This window comes from Triturus cristatus, chromosome 2_2 (assembly GCF_964204655.1).
Source record: "Triturus cristatus chromosome 2_2, aTriCri1.1, whole genome shotgun sequence".
In the NCBI taxonomy this organism is placed as follows: Eukaryota; Metazoa; Chordata; class Amphibia; order Caudata; family Salamandridae; genus Triturus; species Triturus cristatus.
In genome coordinates, this window is record NC_140582.1 from 756,629,631 (window position 1) to 756,653,251 (window position 23,621).

Consider the following 23,621-nt stretch of genomic DNA (forward strand, 5'->3'; position numbering starts at 1 on the left):
AATAAACCAACCTCTCACCCCCAACTGAACAATGCCCAACACTATCCAACTTTTTCCTGGTGCTTTCCTGCACATTTGATCAGAATTCATCATTTGTGGTCAACAGTCCTTGGTACTCAAAGCCACAAACTGGCCGTGTCCAATGATGCTCACTCTGGCGCTCTATGATGATTGCTAATATTCACGTCCTGTGCCACCTTGTGAACTTTAGATGGCCTCCCCTGAAGGGGATGAGAATGAATGTATGGAAGGACTTGAACATCAGCAAGTTAATTGACTTTCAAGCAAGTCATACTTTTGAAAGCCAGGAACGACTAAATAGTAGTGCACACAATTCAAACTTCTCTCTGAACTTAATTTTGTGTGTAATCATAGTCCTATGCTCTAATCAACCACTGCTTGAATTGACGTATTTGGAAACAGTGCAAATAAAAATAGTTTTAAAACAAAATGTGTCTTACCTGGTTATAACCAAGTCAAAGTCAACTGTATTTCACATTACTGCAAACAAAACGGAGTCTAGAAAAATTGTCAACTTTTGTCGACAGCAGGATCACCTCAACTAGGTCACTGACTGAAAATACAACGGTGTTATTGAGTATTCCTAGGAATCTGCATGCTTTGTGGAAGTGGACGTGGATTATTTTGTTCATGCTTTATAACATTTTCAACTGCTGTTCGCTCAGAGGCACCTTCTTGGGAAAAGAAACTATTAGCATCTTGCTTGTAACAGGTAGTACAGTTTCTGCTGAAGAGCAGTAGATCAGTCAAGCATCTCCAGCAACTTCGATGCTCACAGGACACTGTTTGTCCCCAGGCCCGAGTGGTGTGTGGTGGGTATTTCAGGGTGCTTGATCACAACTGCTTCTGATGAATAAGCTACTTGCCTTTGATAACTCTTTCTGGTAGAGACTCCATCTAACAGCAGATTCCTCACCTTTTGAATATTCCCATAGGAGTCAGACTCGATCCGGAAAAGCTTCAGCAATAACCCTGAGTGAGGACAGTTGGTGCAGGCAGCTCCGCACATGGTTCTTTTCTGCACAGCCTCGCTTTTTTTTTTACTCCATTTAATCAGATAGAGAGTTGATTGTCTAACCGGTGTTCTCGGGTACAATCAACTTAGAAGCCAAGAACTCTTGTCAATGGTGAGGCGGACCAAAGAACGATGGGGCCAACTGTGAAGAGGCTCAAAGGGAGCACACATAAGGAACATTAGGACCAAATTTAAATCCCATTAGGGCATAACAAATAGAGACGGGGAAACATACGGCAACAACTAGAGGAAACCCATCACAACTGGTGATTAGAAAAAGGAGGACTGGTCCGGCAGCCATAAAGAGGCTGAAAGTGGCAACAGGTACCCTTCAACTGTACCCAAAGCAAGGCCTTGCTCGGCTAGAAACAACACAAATAACAAATCTTCAGACAACTTGGCATGAAGTAAAAAAGAGCTCCAACGTATCCCAACACAGGTGTATACAGCTTTGGCTGAGGGACGCCTGGCTACATCAACAACTTCAGGAGGAAGGTTGAAAGCACTCAACTGTTAATACTCATCTCCAAGCATGGTGGTGTTGAGTGTGCAGGTTCGGGTGCAGAACTAAACCTTGCTGCTTCAACAGGGGATGCTTTTGAAGACGCAGCTTGATCAGAGGACATATGCTCATGCCCAGGAGTTCGGAGTACCATACTCCCCATGTCCAATTCGCAGCCACTAGGGTGACTTGGGCCAGGTAGTTCCTGATCTTTTTCAAAACTTGAGAAAGAATGGTGTCAGTGGAAAGGTGTAGATGAGTCCAGAGTTTCACTCTGCACGGAATGCATCTCAGAACGAGAGAGGTCTTGGAAATACCAATGTGCAAAAGTGCTCACATTTCACATTCTCAGCGCTGGCGAAAATATCAAGCCAGGATTTAATGGCAAGACAGGAGACTAGCATTACTCTCAGACATTTATTCACCCCTTCTGAGCAGCACACTTTAAAGTTTCAAGTGTTAGAATACAACATAAACACATAATCAAATGGAACGCTGCGGTTCCATATAAATTCCTTCTTCTTCCTCTTTTGTTTGCTGCTTCTGAACAGATATGTATTGTTTTTGGCTCTGACATTATTTTATTAGTATGATTATAATAGATGTACGATACTAGAAGAATTGAAGACTGAGTTGAAAGGTCCAAATTTTGGTTTTGTGTGGGAGTTCACTAGGTAATACATTAGAGTAATTTATCTTTTTGGCCAGGTTACATTTTTATTTCTTATGCGGGTAATTGTGTTTAAGGTCTGCACAATTATGTTGTTGATTCAGTGAAAATATGTGGAATTCTGAGTTGTGCGAAGCCGAAAGAAATTGACCGTATAGGCAGCGTGACTTCTTTCTCAGTGTATTGTTATGGACTACCGTGATGGCGTTGAGTCATGTTGCGCAACATTTTCAAAGGATGTTTGGCATGTTTTGTCATTTTGTTGTGCTGACATTTATTTTTAAGAGAATTTGATAATAGTTAGTATGTTGCTAGGCAATGCAATTGTTCCTTTCAGCTGCAGTTTTTCACCTCAGAGATCAGCTAATAGACGATTCTGGTAAGAGAAATACTAAGAGGAATTTGGGAAGAATCTTTCTATACAGCAGAATCTGTATTTAAATAAGAGGAGAACGTCTGAGGGTATTCATGTGTTTACAAAAAAGGAGCAGGAGAAGATTATTACAAGGATCATTAGTAAGGTGATAAAAGAGACTGTCCATGAAACAGTAAGATTATTATTAAAGGAAAGTAAGAGGAAGTATAGTAGATGATTAAGAGTTTTGGTCTTTATCAAAAGAGAAAGAAAAGGCAAATAGAGGTCCTGGGGGAAAGTGTTTAAAGAAAAGAAAGTATGGTAAAGATCCAGGAGTATGTGGGATTCCTAAAGGAGGAAGAGATGTCTTTAGCGACTCGCATGATAGTGGTGGGCAGGAACTCCCTTCAAAGGAGAAGGTTATTCAGCAAACTTGAAGTCAACAAGGTTTTCAGGGAGATTTGGATGAATATATCCTGTCTTTACGTAATTATGATGGATTCACTGATGAGTTTGCGGGTGGTGAAAATTTGGGAGGTGATGTGAGAAAGAAGATCAGAGAGCCTATGGAATAAAAGATGTTTGGCTTGTCAGAAATTCGAGATCCACAAAGCTAAACTGGTGGCTAGTGGATGATGTGGTGGTTTATATAAAATTCTGGATCAAGAGGCCTTTAAAAAGGGAAGAGAGAAACACTATTGGAAAGAAATGCCCTCGCCCCATGATTGATAAGGAATCTCTGGCTCCTAATTTGGATCCGGATTTAATTACATACCTCTTTAAGATGGGAAGAGACCAGAGAAAAGGACTGGAGAGGTCCTTGAAGCAATGCAGGCATACGTTGCTGTATGTTATGCATCCTCTTGCAAGAAGTTTTGATTTGGTGTAAGAGGCTTATGTAACGGGCAGTGATCTGGATTAGAATTTATTAAGAGAATGGAGACAGAGAGCAATTTGTTTTCTGTGGACTGGCAATGCAAGCCTCATTTGAGAAACTTCAGGGAGTGTTGCTGTGTATTAGTCCAAAATTTGAATGACTTAGTTCTACATAGAAGGTATTTGGTAGAGCAAGATCACATGGTAGGGCCAGAAGGAGAGGGCAACCTTTCAGCCGAGCCTATTACAAGACCCCTTATGGTCAGGCACAAGGACTGTTAATCAGGGAGGGAGGGGTAGGTCTGTCAGAGGAACAGCACAAGCCATTTTGTCAAAATAAGGGGAGTATGAGGGCTGTTTCTGGTGTTATATAGGGTAAAATTAGGATGCAGGTTGAAGTGTTTCATTCAAAATGGGCAAATATTACAAACAATCCTTGGGTTATTGGAACAATTTCCAGATATGTGATAGACTTCAGTCAAAACTCCTCCAATGGAAAGCACCAAAAGAGTCAAATTTCAGCAGAATTTGAGAAAGATTGTAGCAGACGAGTTAGCTCAGATGTTAGTGAAAGGTGCAGTTGTGGAAGGAGATGAGGATTAGGTTGGGTTTGTGAGTACCTTGTTCTTGGTAGAGTAAAAGGATAAAGGCTGGAGACCAGTAGAACTATGTTGTGCCATGCAGGTATTTCAAAATGGATGGCATTTTGATCAAGAATCAGGATGTGGAGGTTTTGAAGGCTTGGTTGATCGTGGTAGACAATCAGTTGGAGTCTTAGGGTTTTATAATCAATCAGGAGAAGTCATTTCTTATTCCATCACAAAGGATAGAAATTTTGGGTTTTAGACTACTCCCAGTGAAAGTGCAACTTCAATTACCAGAGAAGAAGTTGGTTTGATAAAATGGGAAATAGGACGTTTATTGCAAAACATGGGTGCAAGTTTATGGGAGTTGGCTCGAGTAATTGGGCTTTTGCATTCTTCAATTCAAGGAAGTTTTTCCTACTACCTGTACATTACATGGCCTTGCAATGTCTGAACAGGTCAGGTTTATCAAAAGGTCTTTGGTAAGGGGACCAGGTGGTGTTGTCGTAAGAAGCTCGGACAGAGTCGGTTTGGTGGATTGAAAATGTACACGCTTCAAATGTTTGAACTGTTTTTGGTCTTGTCCCAGACTATATTTTGGAAACAGATGCAAGCAATTTCGGCAGGGTAGTGATTTTAGAGGATAAACTTCTTAGAGGCAAATGGAGTTTATTAGAGGCAGGATCATATCAACTGTTTGGAGATGAACGCAGGTATTTTTACAATTCGCAGCTTCCTGAAACAGATTCAAGGATATACAAGTATATTGAAGATGGATAAAATTTCTCCTGTAACTTAAAAAAAACCAGGGAGGGAGGAAGCAGATCAAAGAAGCTATCGGAGTTCGCAAAAGAGATGTGGCAGTATTGTTTGGAAAACAAGATCATTTGAAGAGTTCAGTATTTACAAGTAAAGGAAAATGTGGAGGACTGGAGTTCTCACTGTGTGGTACATTTCATGATTGGAAGCTTAAGACGGAGGTGTTTCAAGAATTTAAACAGAGTTTTGGTCCTCTAGAGGTGGCTCTTTTTGCTTCTCGTTTAACTTTTCAGATAAGGAAGAGTGTCCACGTCCAGGAGCAATAGCGATAGATGGTTCCAGTCTGAATTGGGAACAAATTACAGCTTATTCTTCTTCATCTTTCTGGATGATACAGAGGGTTTTGATGAAGGTGAGGATACAGACATCAGTTGGTGTCGGTGACACCATTTTGGACCTATCAGGCATAGTTTCTATTGGTGATATTGATTATGCTACTTACCAGTATGCATCTGTTCTTGGCATGTAGGGCTGCTGACATTCATATCTGTGCATAGATCGCCGCCTAGTGTTGGGTCCGGATGATTGCACATTGTTGTCCTGGAAGAGTCTTCGAAGTATCACGAAATAGGTGGATCCTCCCCTGGACTACAGTGCGCATGGGCATCCCCTCCATCCTTAGATTGTTTTTCGCCATTGTGGCATAGATGGAGTGTAATACAGTGAATGATGACCATGCTAACTAGAAATGACTGAATGCTACAGCTGCTACAGGCGCCGGGGAGGAGGGTGGTCGATATGAATGTTAGCAGCCCTACATGCCAAGAACAGATGCATACTGGTAAGTAGCATAATCAGTTCGAGGCATGTGGGCTGCTGAATTCATATCTGTGCATAGATTATATAGCAGTCCCTCCATTTAGCGGCGGCTGCCCGTGCCAGCTGCAGCAGTCTGAAAAAGAGTTTTGAGAACAGCCTGGCCGACAGCAGCCTGCTGTCTTGAGTGTACATCTACACAGTAGTGTTTGGTAAAGGTATGTATAGTGGACCATGTGGCTGCTCTACATATCTCCTCTAAGGGAATATTTCCCAGGAAAGCCATGGAGGCCCCCAACTTTCGAGTGGAGTGGGCTCTTGGAGGAATCGTTAGTGTGCGCTTAGCTTTTTGATAGCAAATCTGTATACATTTAACGATCCACCTAGCTATCCCTAATTTGGAAATGGGGTTGCCCTTGTACTGCGGGGAAAAGGCAACAAACAGTTGTTTTGTCTTCCTGAAAGTTTGTGTTCTATCAATATAGAACATGAGAGCTCTTTTGATATCAAGGGTGTGGAGCATTCTCTCCGCTACATTCTCAGGATTAGGATAAAACACTGGTAGTTCTATAGATTGGTTCATATGGAACTGCGAAATGACCTTGGGCATGAAAGTAGGGTTGGTGCGTAGCACGATCCTGTTTGCATGAACCTGTATAAATGGCTCCTGAATGGGGAGTGCCTGAAGTTCACTAACTCGTCTTAGGGAAGTAATGGCAACGAGGAAAGCTACTTTCCAGGTTAGAAATTTAATCTCACAGGAGTGTAGAGGTTCAAAAGGTGGTCCCATCAGTCTGGTGAGGACCAAATTTAGGTTCCAGACTGGTGACGGGGGGTGTCTAGGGGGAATGACACGTTTGAGGCCCTCCAGGAAAGCTTTGATGGCAGGCACTTTGAAGAGTGAGAGGTGCTGCCTGTTCTGAAGGTAAGCTGCCAATGCGGTTAAATGTATACGGATGGAATTGTATGCTAGATTGCATCTGTATAAGTGTAATAAATAACAGAGAATGTTCTGGGTTGACGCATCCAGTGGGTTTATGTCACTATGTTTACAATATATGACAAATCTCTTCCACTTGGCCACATAGCATGCTCTGGTAGTGGGTCTCCTTGCCTCCTTGATGATATTCATACAGTCTGGAGGCAAGTTGAGGTAGCCAAATTCTAGGATCTCAGGAGCCAGATCGCCAGGTTCAGCTGTTGCGGATCTGGGTACTGAAACTCGCCACAGCTCTGCGTTAAAAGAGTGGGTGTGAGCCGTAGCTTTTGATGCGGTACCACGAAGAGTTCCAGAAAAGTGGTGTACCATGGCTGGCGTGCCCACGTTGGAGCAACCAGGATGAGCGTCATCGAGTGTTGCTTGAGCTTGCGTGCCACCAGCGGTATTAATGGTGCTGGGGGAAAAGCGTACGCAAATTTGCCGGACCAGTTCATCCATATTGCATTGCCTTGCGACTGTGGATGTAGGAACCTGGCGGCAAAGTTTTGGCATTTTGCGTTTTCCCTTGTGGCGAATAGGTCTATCTCTGGATGACCCCACGGACGGAAGTACGGTTGGAGTACTGATGGATGTATCTCCCACTCGTGCATTTGGTGGCTGTGCCTGCTGAGCAGATCTGCCAGCTGGTTGTCTTTGCCCGGGAGGTGTTCCCCCATGAGGAAGATGTTCCTCTGAATGGCCCACTTCCACATGCTCTGAGCCAGATGAGACAACTGCGGCGAGTGTGTCCCGCCCTGCTTCTGTATGTAGTACATAGCGGTCATGTTGTCCGTTCGGATCAACACGACCTTGTTGCACAAGTGTATCTTGAATGCTTTCATTGCAAGGAAGATCGCCATTAGTTCCAAAAGGTTGATGTGCATCCTCCTTTGCTGTGTCGACCATAGTCCCTGCACTGTGTAATTGAGTACATGAGCTCCCCATCCTTGGAGAGACACGTCCGCTGTCAGTATGATTTGTGGAACAGGCTCCTGGAACGGTCGGCCCTTGCAAAGGTTTTGTGGATTCCACCAATGCAGAGAGTTGTACGCCCGACCGCTCACCAACACTAGGTCTTTTAACTGTCCGTGGGCCTGATTCCACTGACGTGCCAAGCACTCCTGAAGCGGGCGCATATGTAATCTTGCGTGTGGGACTATGAAGATGCAGGAGGCCATCATGCCTATCAACTGCATAAACACTCTTGCTGGGAGTGAGTGTTGAGGTCTGAATTTCTTTATGAGCAACAGAATGCTGCTGATCCTCACTGAATTTGGCTGTGCCGTGGCTGCCAGAGTGTCTATGGTTGCGCCTAGGTACTGCTGTACGTGGTTGGGTTGAAGGTGGGACTTTGGATAATTCAGTGAGAAACCCAGGCTGTGAAGAAGGTGAATGGTGTGGGACATGTGGCTGGCACAGTGCTGGGCCGACTTTCCCTGGATAAGCCAGTCGTCCAGATAAGGGTAGACATGCATGTGCTGTCTCCTCAAGTGTGCCGCCACTGTAGCCAGGCACTTGGTGAACACTCTGGGTGCCGTTGTTACCCCGAAAGGGAGGACTTTGAACTGGTAATGCTGATTGAGAACAGTGAACCTGAGATATTTTCTGTGTGAGGGGTGTATGGGTATATGGAAATACGCATCTTTGAGGTCTAATGTTGTGAGAAAGTCTCCCTGACTGAGCAACGGTAGCACTTGTTGCAGAGTGAGCATGTGAAAATGCTCTGACAGAATGTAACGGTTTAGAGGTCTTAGATCTAGTATGGGTCTGAGAGATCCATCCTTTTTGGGGATTAGAAAATACAGTGAGTACACCCCTGATCCTTGTTCCTTTGCAGGCACGAGTTCTATGGCTCCTTTTTGGAGCATACTGAGAACCTCCTGTTGGAATAAGTGCAAGTGCTCTGCGGACATATGACGGTGTCTTGGTGGTATGTTGGGTGGAGTGGACGTGAACTCCAGACAATAACCGTACTGGACAATATCTCTCACCCACCTGTCTGTAGTTATGGATTCCCAGACTGACAGGAACCTCTGTAGTCTCCCCCCGACAGGTGTTACGTGGTCGGGGGGGCAGTGACAAGGCGTCACTGCTTGTTGGTGGCAGAGGACCTGGAGCTGTTGTTTCCTCGGCCTCTGCCTTTGATTTTGTTTCCACGGTATCCACCTCTACTATTTTTGTTATAGGTGGGCTGTGTACCTCCTTTAGTGTACTGCGACTGTAGGGAGTTCTGGGTTTTAGATGGTCCTCTGTTGCTAGAGCGACGAAAGGACCCACTCCGAAACTGCTGGGATTGCAGAGCCCCCATAGACTTTGCAGTCTCTGTATCTTTCTTGAGTTTCTCTAGGGTGGTGTCAACCTCGGGGCCAAAGAGGGAGTTAGGGTTGACCGGTTGGTTGAGTATAGTTGTTTGTATCTCTGGTTTGACTCCCGAGATTCTCAACCAAGCATGCCTTCTCAACATGACGCTGGTGTTGATAGCACTAGCTGCAGTGTCAGCTGCATCAAGAGCGCATTTAATGGAAGCGTTACTAATGAGCTTCCCTTCTCTAATAAGTGTCTCCGCTCCTTCTTTATACTGATCTGGGAGGTGCTGCAGCAATGTTTCTAGGGTATCATAATGCGCCCTGTCGTATCTAGCGAGAAGTGCCTGAGTGTTGGCAATTCTCCAGATGTTAGCTGCCTGTGCAGCAACCCTCTTTCCCGATGTTTCCAAGACCTTAGACTCCTTGTCGGGGGGAGGAGCATCACCCGTTGTCTGTGAGTTGGCTCTCTTCCGAGCATTGGAAACCACCAATGAGTCTAAAGGCAACTGTCCTTTGATGTAGGCAGGGTCCACTGGAGCTGGCCTATATTATTTTTCAATTCTAGGGTTAAGGACTCTCGCCCTAGTGGTCTCCTTGAAAATGTCGTTAGCCTGTTTTAGGACCCCCTTCAGCATGGGCAGAGTTTTCACAGATCTTTCTGAAGTAGAGAAGGTATCCATTAGAAAGTCGTCCTCAACAGGATCAGTGTGGAGCTGTACGTCATGATTGTTGGCGGCTCTTCAATTAGGGCATTGAAAGCAGCAGTGTCCTCTGTAGGAGATGTTTTTGCCACATATGCCTGTGTATCCGGAGCAGTATGTGTGTCCCCTGCATCCGTATTGTCCACCCAAGGTTGGTTTTGGTCCTCAGGGTCAGTATCCACAGGATAAGTACCCTCAGCATCACCATCATCTCCAGCATCCGTATCAGAGTGTGTGGGTGAGAATGACTGAGTTTCTGGGGTGCCAAATTGAATGTGTTCCACCAGAACTGGTGATGTGGTTCTCTTCTTTTTCAATGGAATCTTGTATGGCTCCATTGGTGTCTCTGTTACGATTTTCCGTTTGTATATGGAAAGTCTTCCAGTGGTGGCGTCAATGAACTGCCTTGGAACCTCATCTTCGTGAGGCCCTGCAACAGGTCTCTGTCCCATGTGTATTCCTGTTGGTGCATCGACAGTTTTCTTCGGGTCGATAGCTTCTTGCGGGTCGAGACCCTTCTTTGCGTCGAACATCTTCGGTCGCACCGCTGGTGGGAGTCCGAACTTGATATGCGTCGACGCGATGTGAGCGGCGCTGACCGGTTTCGGTTGCGGGGCTGTCTTCGCAACCGTTGTGGAAGCATTGTCGTAGATGCGCAATAGCGACTCCGACACCTTCTGCTTGACAAAGGGAGATGGCGTCGTGGATTGGACACGGTCCCTCAACGCCTTCTTCGTTGTGGCATCAAGCCCTGTACCAGATGTCTTCTTCTGGACAGGAATAGTGGGATGGGTTGGCTCTCGATGGCCGCCCTCCATATCTGAGGCGACGCTCTTTGGCGCCGATACCTTCGGGTCGGCAACCTTGGATTTGAGTTTTGGCGCCGCCCGTGGCTCGACGTCCCCATGACCTCTCTTGGCGTCGACAGCCGTCTTTGGTGTCTTCGGCTCCGAGTGCTTCGAGGCCTTGTCGCCGTGGAGAGACTCTTTTACTTTCGGTTTCGATTTCGGTGCCGTTGCCTTCAGTTTCGATTCTCGTTGATCAAGCGATGGCGCTTTGGATACCGATGGCTCTTTAGGATAGTTCGACGCCGGGCGTTTATGCGGGGCGGAAGTACGAGAGGAATGATCTTGGGTAAGGCCTTGTGGCGATCCCGCGACCTGAGCCTTAACGAGTGCCTCCTTCGGCCCTGTGGCGACCTGAGGGCCTAGCTCATTTTCCGAGCCATCCTCCTCGGCCCCAAGGGCCTCCTCGTCGTCTCCTACCTGTACGACGACGTCATCCTCCTCTTCATCTATTATATGTTCGTCTTCGGCATCATAGTCGGATTCACGCTCCGACGCCGGATCCGACATCTCTCCCTGAACTTCAAGGTCCACGACCTCCTCATCTTCGGTCCCGAAGATGTTGTCCGGGTGCGGCGCTGCTTTCTGCGCCTCGAGCCGAGCTGCTCGACGAATGCGAAGGGTCTTCTTCGATCGAAACCTGGAGCACGCCATGCAGGTGGCTTCGTCGTGGTTTGGAGAGAGGCACTTGTTGCACACCGGGTGCACGTCGAAGCGAGCATACTTAGCGTTGCAAAGAGGGCAACGCTTGAAGGGGCTATTCGATGTTTTTGATTCCATCGTCTATCTTGATCGGGCCTTGGACGTCGAAGGGCAGATGGCTAACTTCGATATAACTACTCGGCGCCGAACGAAAACAATACCGACGAATAAAGGCCTAAATACTCTAAGAGCTAAGATTAGGACATCCGAACCCAATGGCGGAAAAAAACAATCTAAGGATGGAGGGGATGCCCATGCGCACTGTAGTCCAGGGGAGGAGCCACCTATCTCGTGATACTTCGAAGACTCTTCCAGGACAACAATGTGCAATCATCCGGACCCAACACTAGGCGGCGATCTATGCACAGATATGAATTCAGCAGCCCACATGCCTCGAACAATTGGTAGTGGAAATGCCATTTATGGTATGGACTTGCAAAGGGTTACTGACAGGTACAGAAGGAGAGGAGCATCCTTTGGTAGAAACAGGAGTGCTTAGCCTCCTAGATTGGAAAAGTTCAGGAATTCAGAAGATTTGCTGATCTTTCTTGAGAAGCTTCAGAAGTACTCAATGATTCATGGGCACCAGGAACAAGGAAGAGCTATAGGTGTGCTTGGAACAGCTGGCTTCGTTTGTGCGTCGGTTAGGAGAGACAAAGAACGGTGCCATCGATGCTGAAGTCGGCGACAACTGATCCAACATAGGTGTCACAGTTGGGAACCCTGAAGGGCTGTGTACCGGAACCGAGAAGGAATCGATCATGGACTCGGAGGGCCCCGCTGACACCGAGGGAGGTCCTGCCGGTTTAGAGTTAGTTGAGACCTCACTGACCTCCTTGGGGCCGAGAACTGCACCAGAGGGGTGCTTAGAGCCAAACATGTCATGGGGGAGAGATAGTATTCCCTCACCTGAGCCAGAGTCACCTTGGTGCCGAAAAACATCAGAAGGCGTGGCCCAGATTCTTATTCCCACTCTGAAATTGGATGAATGGGAGGAGAGTCAGGGACACCGTGCACAGGGGATAAATTTGGGGAAGACCGCGCCGTCGAGCGAGTAACTTAGCAGGTGACAGCGAGGACAAAGGACTTTGGGAGTTGGTCCTCAAGCGAGGAGGGTCCATCGACTACCGCACTACTAACAGCATCATGTGGCGCTCCTGCAACGCCAAAAACCGAAGCTGAAGCCTCAAGCAGCACCGTTCAATGTCAGGGTGAGCGCCGAGACACCACATGCAAATAGGATGAGGGTGCAGGTCGACATTGTAGTCCTCGAAGATATCTAGAAAAAAGCACACTGTTTCGTCGTGGTAGGCCAAAAATGGCCAGAGGTACCACTCTTGGCACCCGCGTGGAAGCACAGAAAGGAAGAAACTGACAGCAGGGCATTGGGGGAGGGCTTATATGGACTCTGATGACGTTGCATCCAGTGCACATCAGCGTCACACAGTCACTAAACGCCCTCTACCAACGCACAGAGGTAATGCTGTAAAAAAATCCAGATCCAGTGTGACACCAGGGAAAAATTCGAAGGTAAGGAATCTGCAGCTAGACATCTCTATCAGATTACCATCTCTGTGACTGGCTCCTAGTATTCTTCCACGAGTGTTCGCTTTCCGGGATTTTTTTTTTCTTTCATGAGGTACTCAATGAGAGTGCATGTGATTTCGGTTGTCTTCCTTGCATGCTAGTTCAGGAAGCAGTAGACATACTGTATTTCTTTGAAATGATTTCTTGCCTTACATCTTTCTGCATGATTGATTCTACTTCTCTCATGAGCTTGTTTATATTGGGGAGTGCTCTTTAATAATAGCATATTTTAAACAATCCTATTCCTTAATTTCACATGCCATAGGCGCTGGAAGTAGAGGTGCTAAAGCACTCCCAAAATAACCATGCTGAAGTTCAAAAGTCAATGAGCAATAAAGAGGCCTTTACATTTTATTTTTATCTTGTTGCATTTGCAGTGTTTTCAAAGACAGAGGTCAAACGACGTGTTCTGTTTTTTGACAAATATCTGTTAATTCCTTCTAAAGGGAGCTTGGTGTTTACTTTTCTCTCTCTGTCTGCAAAGAGGGGGCAATTGTGTGACAATCTTGCTGGGTACTGGAAGCGTAAAAAAAAAAGCTGACGTCATTTTTTTTTCTAGCACACTACATTTAAATGCCTGTAAATGAACTTAACAAATATTTCAGAATATATCACCTGTTAGGAAAGCATCAAAAAGCAAATTGTTCTGTAATTCTGACTGTGGAAGAAACAAAGGCTTCAATAGGATCAAAATAAATAAATATGCTTGGTGATGCGGATTTGTACAAGTTTTCATTTGTGTGCTGCATAGTTTTATCAGTAACACTGTGTCTATGCAAATGTAGTTTCAATGGAAAATGTGTTGTCTGTAAATGGCTTTGGGCTGCCACACCATGCTTTAGAAATACATTTGCGACAGTGTGCTCCAAAATGTACCACCAGCTCCATATTACACCCTTACCATTCTTCTGCTGAATACATTTGCTACACTTGTTTTTTGTGAAACATAGGGATTTTTCACATTCCCTACAATTTCAGTGATGTAACATCAATTGCTGAACCCCCATTCAAAAAATTATTGCAGCACCACTAGCACATGCAAATTGCAAAATGTTATTCACAAATAAGTCCTTATGGGCAAATTTCTTTTCAACTATCCTGGTTCAAAGCATGTCTTGGAGAAAGCAACGTACTAGAATTTAAATATAGGTATATAAATTTGATTTAATACCTGGTGCACACTTGAGATTTTACTTCAACATTACTTAACATTATAACACATCTCATTAGGACCCACTGAAAACAATGCAGCAACATATTCAGTGGACTTTTCACAAGAATCTAAAACTACAGTGTTATAATCAAAAGCAAAACCGTGTGTACAGACAGTACAAACAACAATTAGAGGAACCACCCAAAATGCGACTTTAACCAGCGACAGTTATAGTCTCAACACAGCAGGGGCTTCTATAGTACTTACTATCTTAACTGAACCAGTTTCTAGGCATTCCTAATGTTTACAGATAAGAGACTAAAGAAATATGGAGGTTGCGAGGACTAAGATTCCATTTAATTCCAATTCAATAAACAAGTTACCTCCTTTGTGCACTTGACTTGATGAACAAGTTACTTACCTTCAGTAACGCCTTATCTTGTAGAGACTATATCTAGCTGCAGATTCCTTACCTTTGAATTTCCCCAGGCATTAGTCTAGATCTGGAAGATTTTTAGTACCCTTGCGCGCAGATAAGTGGCATTGATTGGATCCGTGTGGTGTCGTACGTGCCAGAAGTGATGTCCGCGGTACCTATATAAGCACCACCCAGGCACACTGACGTCAATTACTTATCGCAACTTTCCATGCCAGAAGCTTGGAGCCATGAAGCGCACTGACACTGGTGTGTCCAAACTAGGGCCCTGACAGGGATCAGCCCTGACCCTAGAATCTGTCCACAGAGCGAGGAGGATGGGTGGGTTGGTAAGGAATGTGCAGCTAGATATAGTCTCTCCCACAGAAGGCGTTAGCAAAGGTAAGTAACTTTTTATCTGCTTGAGACTTCTAGCCGCAGAAAGATAGATACCCAAGCAATACCATCCCCAGAGGAGGGTCTGCGGACCAATTTCAGACTAGGAAGTCCTGTAGGACCGAACGGGCGAACTGCCCACTTCTCCAGACCTGACTGTTCAGACAGTAATGTTTGGTGAACGTGTGCAGGGAAACCCACTTTGCTACCTGGCAGATCTCCAGAACTAGAACTTTGAGAGCTAACACAGTGGTCGCAGATGTAACTCTGGTGGAATGAGCTCGCAAGCCTTCAGGAGGTTGCTCCACAGCAGATTTGGATGCATAGCACAACCCAGCGAGAGATGGTTTGCTCTTGCACTTCCTGGCCTTTCTTCGCACTAACATACCCCACAATGAGTTGGTCGTCCACCCGGAATGTCAGTGTGTGATCAAGGTAGAACGACACACCCTTTTTGGGTCAAGACACTTCTCTACTTTAGAGGAATGTGGAGGAGTGTACAAGGCAGGTAGGATGATGAACTGTCGTACATGGAATGGTGTGACCACTTTTGGCAGAAAGGAGGCCCATGTGCGAAGCACCACTTTGTCCATGTGGATAGAGAGATATGGCGGCTTGAATGACAATGGCTGCAGCTCACTCACTCTATGGGCATAAGTAATGGTCAACAGGAAGGCTGTTTTAAGTGTGAGAAGCCTGAGTAGACTGTTGTTTTGAGGCTCAGAGTATACACCAAAAATATAAGAACAAAATTAAGGTCCCACTGAGGCATAATGAATGTTGAAGGAGGAAAATGGTGGACGAGACCTTTCAAAAACCTATGTACATATGGGGGATTTAAACAAGAAAGGTTGGTCAGGTAGCTGTAAGAAGGCAGACAGAGCAGAAAGCGATCCCTTAATTGTGCCCAATGCAGAATCGTACCGGGTAAAGGAAAGAGCAAAAAGCAAAACAAAAGAAATATGGGCAGAAAGGGGATCAATGGACGTTTCTGCACACCATGCCGCAAATCTTTTCCAACGGCAGGCGTATACTGTCTTGGTAAGGAACACCTGGCTGCCACAATAACATTAAAGACTTTGGGAGGAGGGTCAAAAGCTGTCAGCTGCAGTCGCTCAATTTCCACAAAGGAAGATGGAGAGTGGAAAGGTTTGGGTGGAAAGGCCTTCCATGCTGTTGCGACAGAGGACCCTCCCAAAGAGACAGCTTGATCGGAGGATTGAGAGCCATGCTCAGTAGCTAGGGAAACCAGACTCTCTGTGTCCAGTCCGGATCCACAAGGATGACTTGGGCCCAGTCATTCCTGATCTTCTTGTCTGGGCAGGAGTGGTATGAGCAAAAGCCATACAGAAGGCCTGAGCTCCACTTGAGACGAAAAGTATCTCCGAGCACAAGCTGCCTTGGAGACTCCAATGCACAAAACTGCTGATATTGCGCATTCTCGACAGAGGCGAACATATCATAGCCAAGGCTCTGACCACTTTTGGAAGAGAACTTGTGCCACCTCCGGATGGAGATGCCATTCCTGATCAGCTAGGCATCGACAGCTGAGATTGTTCGACCTGGCGTTTAGTGAACGACTCACGTGTTGAACCACCAGGGATATGCCCTGCTGTTCCAGCCATGTCCAGAGACGCAGGACCTCTTGACAAAGGGTCCTCAACTCCACCCCACCCTGTTTGCTGCAGTACCATATGGCGGCGGTGTTGTCTGTGAACAACTGCATTAGCCTTCCCTTGGTGGAGGGTAGAGAGGCTTTCAATGCCAGTCAGATCGCACTGAGCTCCAACAGGTTGATGTGGAGTAAGGATTCCGAAGGAGACAAGAGTCCTCTGATCTTCACCTCTACCAGAAGGCTGCCCTCATCCTAGGAGTGATGCATCTGTCACCACCGTGAGATGTGGTTGGGGAAGAGAGAGGGTCTGCCACTGACCCAATCACAACTCATTAGCCACCACTGCAGAGCTTTCATAGTTCCAGCAGAGATCTTAACCATGTCAGAGAAGTTTCTCAGATGCTGTGCCCATTGACCCACTGAAACTTCAAGTCCCACTGCAGAGGCCGCATTTGCCATTGGCATGAGATACCAACAGCAGGCAGGAGGCCATGAGTCCCAACAGCCTCAGGGTCTGCCTCACAAAAATCCTGGATAGACGCTGAAACATCAGTATCATAGCATGAATATCCTGGACTCGCCGCTCAGGAAGATAAGCACGGAACTGCACTGTTTCCAGAACAGATCAGATGAAAGGGAGCGTCTGAGACGGAGTCAGGTGGGACTTTGGCACGTTGATAGTGAACCCAAGTGAGTGCAGGAGGTTTGCCGTAGTCTGGATGAGGAATACGACAGTTTGAGGCGAGCCCTCCTTCCACAGCCAGTTGTCGAGATAGGGGGGAAGACCAAAACCCCTAATATTCGCAGATGCACTTCAACCACTGCTATCCCCTTTGTGAACACCGAAGGGGTGCTAAAAAGGAGCACAGTGAACTAAAATTGCTTGTGGGCCACAATGAACTGCAGATAGTGTTGGTGGTCAGACAGGACATGAATGTGGAAATAGGCTTCCTGCAAGTCCACCGCTACCATCCAGTCTCTTGGGTCCATGGCAGACAAGACAAGTGTGGGCATCTTGAATTTCTCCTTTTCAAGGAAGAAGTTGAGGGCTTGAGGTCTAGGATAGGACGAACACCCTTGTCGTTTTTTCGGACCAGAAAGTAGCAGGAATAGAAATTACAACCTACCTGTGGCCCCCTAAGCCTCTCTATGGCCACTTGGCCAAGAGCACCATGACTTCTCATGGAGCAAGCACAAATGATCCTCCGTCAGGCGGTTGTGAGATGGTGCCACAGAGGAAGGGGAGGGAGTAGCCCCTTCGGACAATCTGCAAGACCCACCTGTCTGGTGTTATGGACTGCCAGTGGGGCAGGTAATGGTGGCTCCTGCCACAACCTGGATGCCCATGATCGTAAGGGGCCTGATTAGGAGGGCTTGGGGGATGCAGCTGCCAGGAGGGTTGGGGTGAGGTGAACAGACTAGTCTGCTGGCTACCTGACTCACGGAGTCTGTGGGTACCACACTCATCCACACAAATACTGGGTAGCATGTGCGGCTCGGTGGCTGTTAGGGTAGTGGTGCAGTTGAAAGCCCCTTTTGTAGCCGCGAAAGGCAGGCTGAGAGGGACGTGAAGCAGCCGAGAGACCCAAGGACTTGTCTGTAGCCCGCTAGTTGTTAAAGCGTTCCAGCGCTGAAACTGCATTGTCTCCAAAGACAAGGGTGCCATCGAAGGGCATATCCATAAGGGAAGCTTGGTCATCCCTGAAAAGCCATTTGTCCTCAACCAGGCGTGGCTCCTTAGGGCCACCCTTGATGAAGCAGTGTGCAGTGAGTCGGTCGTGTTCAATTCACAATGAATTGTGAACTTTCCTGCGTCTCTCCCGTCGGCAACAGCCAAAGAGGGTACGGCATGGGCCTCCCCGGGACCTATAGCAGCACTTGCACAACTGTGTCCCACAGTGTGGGAGTATCAGCCCAAAAGGCATGCAGTGTTCACAGACCGCAATGCTAGGCTGACAAAAGAAAACATTTCCTTCCCAAAAGAGTCTCGCTTTTTGTATTCCATGTCCGGGGGAGCAGTAGGGAATGCGCCCTGGGAAGTCGAGGCTTGGACCTCCAAACTCTCCAAGGTAGGGTGTTGGGTGTGGAAGTTTGGGTCTCCTGGCGTGGTGCGATGGTGGCGGGTGATCTTCCTATTAACATGAAACCGTATTGGGTTTGGATCAGGTCCCCAACAGGATGCTAGTGAGGGAATCGTTAAACGGGAGGTTGGGTTCCGATGAAGAGACTCCTGGTTGCAGCACTTCTGTCAAGATGGTAGTCGTGATGGTCACCGAGGGCAAATGAAGGTCAAGGACCTCAGCTACCCTCCGCACCACCTTTGTGTACGAGGCTCTCTTCTCCATAGCCACGGTAGAGGGAGAAAGTATACCAGTACTGGAGAAGTATCCAGCAATCGGGCCATGACTTGGTATCATGGTTGCACTCCAGGCACCACAGACAGATAAGTTGTGGGGCCCATCACCAACATCGGGCGGTAACAGGCACTACAAGGCTTAAAACCGGTCTTACGAGGTGACATTCTCGACATAACAAGAGTTAATTTAATTAATACAACTTGCGAGGTCACGATCATGAAGAGAGAACATGTGCTCTTAAGCACAAGCCCTAGGGGAGGTTTTCTGTGAAACTTGTCCTGAGTGACTAACACCTTAAGGAAAAAAATAACAGTTGGCTGGGAAATTAGATAACCAGGAGTATCCAAGCAACTTCAGGAGCCCAAAGAAATGAGAAAGAGGGGAATTGCAGGGATTTGTTTAACGTGTTTCTTAGGAAATAAAAACCAGCTTGAGGAATTGTGAGAAAGGGGGTGGATCATAGTGCAGCGATGAGAATGAGGAGGTAGTATTCAGATATCTAGTTGTAAATAGTAGTATACAGAACCGTTGAAAAAGAATATTGTGATACAAAAATATCATAGGTAAGTAATATCATTGTCAAGAATATTTTTTTCAATATTAGTTATAAAATATTGTTCTTTTAAGTATCTTAATGTGTTTTAGTTCCTATATTCATTTTCTGTGTTATTATTGTTTGATTAATTGTTAATAATATTTTAAATATGGTTTGTAATTTTAACCAATTTATAATTTTTCAATAAATGGCAATAGTACTTTATAGTCTCGTAGCGGGTTGCTACATTTGTAGGGGTATAATGTGGTAAGTCAATTAATGATTCAATTATTATTAGTTGGTTAATTTATTATTAATTGTGTTATACTTGTTTATTTTAGTTATATTTTAAGTGTGGGCTGCTAGGTTTGCGGGGGAATAGTGTGGGAAATTAAGAAATAAATAATCTTTTTAATTGATAATCATAAAATTGTTTAACATTAAGTAAATTGTTTATTTTTTTATACTTGTATTGGTTAATTAATAATTTTCATAATAAAACCTTTATATTTGTTCTAAATTAATAGGGTTTCTTCAAATATGCAATGTGTTTTAAGTGAAGTAACTTCCTCACTGTTGCACAGACTGGAGTGGGAATAGCAAATTTAACCCCTCCTAAGTCCAATACTTTCCCCACTGTTGATCTGTTTGGAGTGGGAATATTAAAGGTAACCCCTTTGAAAGACTACAATGTCAATACTGTTGCATAAACTGGAGTAGGAATAACAGATCCATACTTTTAATACATTTCTTAACATTGTTTAAATATAGCTATTTTTTTTATTTTAAATTATTAGTATATATATATATATATATATATATATATATATATATATATATATATATATATATATATATACACACACACACATACACACACATACATACATACACACTTTTTTTATTTTATTATCTTTTTTGTGAAAGCCTTTTTCGGGGTATTTTACAGTTTTTTATATTTAATTAATGTGGTAATGTATGTAATATTTTGCTGTTGATCCCAGAATATATATATATATATATATATATATATATATATATATATCTGAATGTTATGTATTAAAAGAATTATGATTTACTATTTTCAAATATATAAATATTAAAAAACAATATTTCCGTATGTTTTTTACCAGTTTTGGTGGGTAACGGTATTTTTTTCTATATATTTTCTATTTACCAATTTAAATATAGGCAAACTATATTTATGTAGTTCATATTTTAGACAATAAATTGATCGCATCATGGTATTGTTGTTTTCGATATTGTGTCAGAGATGCGAGGAGGTAATTGTGTTTCACTTAGTCTATGTCAATGGGTCAATTATTTTGACAGAAGCAAGAAACACAGCACCAATAAGTAGTATCAGTGTTCACAATGTCATGACTTTATGCTAATCTTGAACATCTTTTTGGCTGTACAATGGAAAAGTGACATTAGTAACACCACATTCTGGCTCGCTATAAAAGTCTACTTATTCTGAATTATTTGTAGCTGATCATATTAAGCAAGTTATGCTTGCATTAGACATACATTCCTCCATTTAATACATAAGTTAAACTTGTTAAGTCTTACTTGCTAGCTCTTCGATGTTTTTCACTAATTCATCTTTATCCATGATGACCTGTCTCAGCAGTGGGAGATTCAGAAACTGCTCCAATAATAGATCTTCCTGGTCGTTCATGTCTTTGAGCTCTGATGCACTGTAACATCAAAAAAATCCTTGCACATAAGGTAAACAATTTTCCACTTTACGAAACTTGTTGAAATACACTTGGCAGATTAAAAGCTCTGATAAAACACAGATAGGCAATTTTCATAAAGGAGGTAATTTGTTTCTGTAGCCTGCACACTGGAAGATGTGCACTGGCACAAGCAAGTGGTCTAATACTCTGTGGGCATGATGTGCATTCTACACGTTAGTGGACATACGAAAGGGTATGTTATCCATGTACACTGGAATGTTGCCCCTACTGTCCTAACCCACATGTATTAATGTATTACTATTGTGAGTTAAACACTCTTTGTTGACACTGCTATAACATTCTAGTCTATGTGAACCACGGGAAAGCTAACGTACCTTTCTGTTCTTTTGAAGTCAGTAAGTTGCATACAAATAATTTATTTCTAAACTTATGTAGTGCACACACTACATAAGCATGTAGTAGCTTTAGGAATACTGGATTATTATGTCCATCTTTCTGGCTATGCATTTAATTCTGTACCTTAGAACCTTAGAAAGCTGGGGGAGAATGTATTTAGCACTCCGTCCATCATTTGTTGCAGCAGCACAACTTTTTATTGGGAGCAGGTAGAAATGTCTTGTTTGGACTTTGTTAGATTGTCATTTAAAATCCTCTTTATTGGAGATAACAATTTTGAAAATGCAGCTTTTAAAAAGCTGATGAATAGGTAAAAGGCGCCTTCAAGGGATTTATTTGGAATACTCTGTTCTATTGCTTTTGATATATATTTTTTTAACTGCAAGAATTATAGATAAACTCGCCAGAGTTTGACGATTATTCACCTTAAACAAAAACTACAGAACGATCGATTTGACATATACGTAGAAATTGTATTCTATAATTCTTGAATCTTTGGAAACACCATTCAGGGGTCAACTGTTAAATTTATGATAGTCCTGAAGATGGGCTCATGGACAAATGCATAGAGACTGAAACGTCGACATTCACACTCTCTTCTGGAAAATAATGTACAATGAGAAGAAGAGTTTACAATAGTGACATTGAAGGATTATACAATTGGGTCAAATGTTAAATTTATGATAGTCCTGAAGATGGTCTCATGGACAAATGCATAGAGACTGAAACGTCGACATTCACACTCTCTTCTGGAAAATAATGTACAATGAGAAGAAGTGTTTACTATAGTGACATTGAAGGATTATACAATTGTATTTATTTTCCTCTTGTTACATTGTTTGTATAACTGTGTAGTACACTTGATAAATTTCAAAAGATAAAACATTTTTCTATATATACCCGTGTTTTGAATATTTATTGTTTTGTGATTGGTTCATTGGTTCTTATGTCCTCACAAGGAACAAAAATATTTCTTAGATAAAATACATTTGAATAATATCTTTCTGGCGAGTTTATCAATAATTCTTGCAGTTAAAAAAAATATATATCAAAAGCAATAGAACCGAGTATTCCAAATAAATCCCTTGAAGTCGCCTTTTACCCGTTCATTTGATTTTCCCAAGCCCTCAAGGACAGATTGGGTTTCCCATTATATTCAATTGCTTTTAAAAAGCTGGCATGTTCCTGCCCTATACTTCTAGGGGCCTTCTATGAGTTTCCAGCTGCCTGGGCCTAATAATTGCTCCCTAATCAGTAATGTGTATTGGGCCAGTGAACAATGGGACCTGGGTGTAGCTGGAAAGAGGGCCATCCTGCCAGGATGGGAAGGGTGCAGCTGTTCCCTGCCTCACTTACATTTCAAAGGGCTGCCTCCAGCACACTCACAAAGGAATTGGACACCTGCCTTTTGTCACTCTAAACCCTTGCAGGCTGGGCATGGGGAGGAAGGGGAAGGAAGGTACTTTCCAGAACCAGAAGTGGGGGTGGATTAGAAGCTTACCTCACTTGAAAGGGTGACACCAGGTATAAATATTGGACCTCTTTAGCCACTCATCAGTGTACTCCTGGAACTGTGGAGCACCTCAGAAGGACGGCCTTGTACATCGGAGGACTGCCCTGTTGCTTGGGGCATGTCTTGTTCTTCAGAAGACTGCCCAGCTGCTTGGGGCCTGCCTAACTGCTTGAAGTAGAGGCCCATCTCCTTCAAAACAGGACTACCAGAGTGACTCCAAGGGGCACTTGGCTGACCTCCTTTTCTGAGTGACAGGGACACAACAAGCTCCAGAATCCTCCCTACAACTGCCCAGCTGTCCCTGCCTGAGCCCTGCTGGCCTCGGCCGAAGTGAAATCCCAATTCCCAAGAACTGTCTCCCCAGAAATTCTCAGCCAGATGTGGCATCAAACAGCCACCGTCGATAACATTGCTCTGTCCAGTGAGTCGGTGGTGTCAAGCCCACAATGAATGGTGAACCTTGCCGCTTCTCTCCCTTCCGATACCGCTTGGAAGAGAATGACCCGGACCTCCTCTGGGACCTGTAGCAGCACTTGTGCAACTCTTTCCCACAAGGAGTGTGAGTAAAACACAATAGGCATGCAGTGTTCACGGACTTCAATGCAGGGCTGGCAGAATAAAAAATCTTCTTGCCTCAACTATCCAACCTCTTGGATTCCCTGTCCGGCGGGTGCAGAAGGAAATGCGTCTTGTGAGGTAGAGGCCTGGACCACCAAGCTCTCAGGGATAGGTTGGTTGGGGAGGAATTCTGAGTCATCTGGTGCAGGGCAATGGTGGCGGGCGACTGTCCTATTTACAGTAGCCCCTGTGCTGGGCTTGG

General features: G+C 44.6%; 1 protein-coding gene across 2 annotated transcripts in view; it reads right to left on the reverse strand.

Annotated features, from left to right (window-relative positions):
* The window catches only part of VPS37A (VPS37A subunit of ESCRT-I), a 431,421-nt gene that overhangs the window by 165,141 nt on the left and 242,659 nt on the right, over positions 1-23,621 (reverse strand). For both annotated transcript variants that reach the window (XM_085642012.1, XM_085642013.1), the window contains exon 7: positions 20,762-20,889. In XM_085642012.1, coding sequence (XP_085498138.1) covers positions 20,762-20,889 — 128 coding nt within the window. The remainder of the gene's footprint in view (positions 1-20,761; positions 20,890-23,621) is intronic.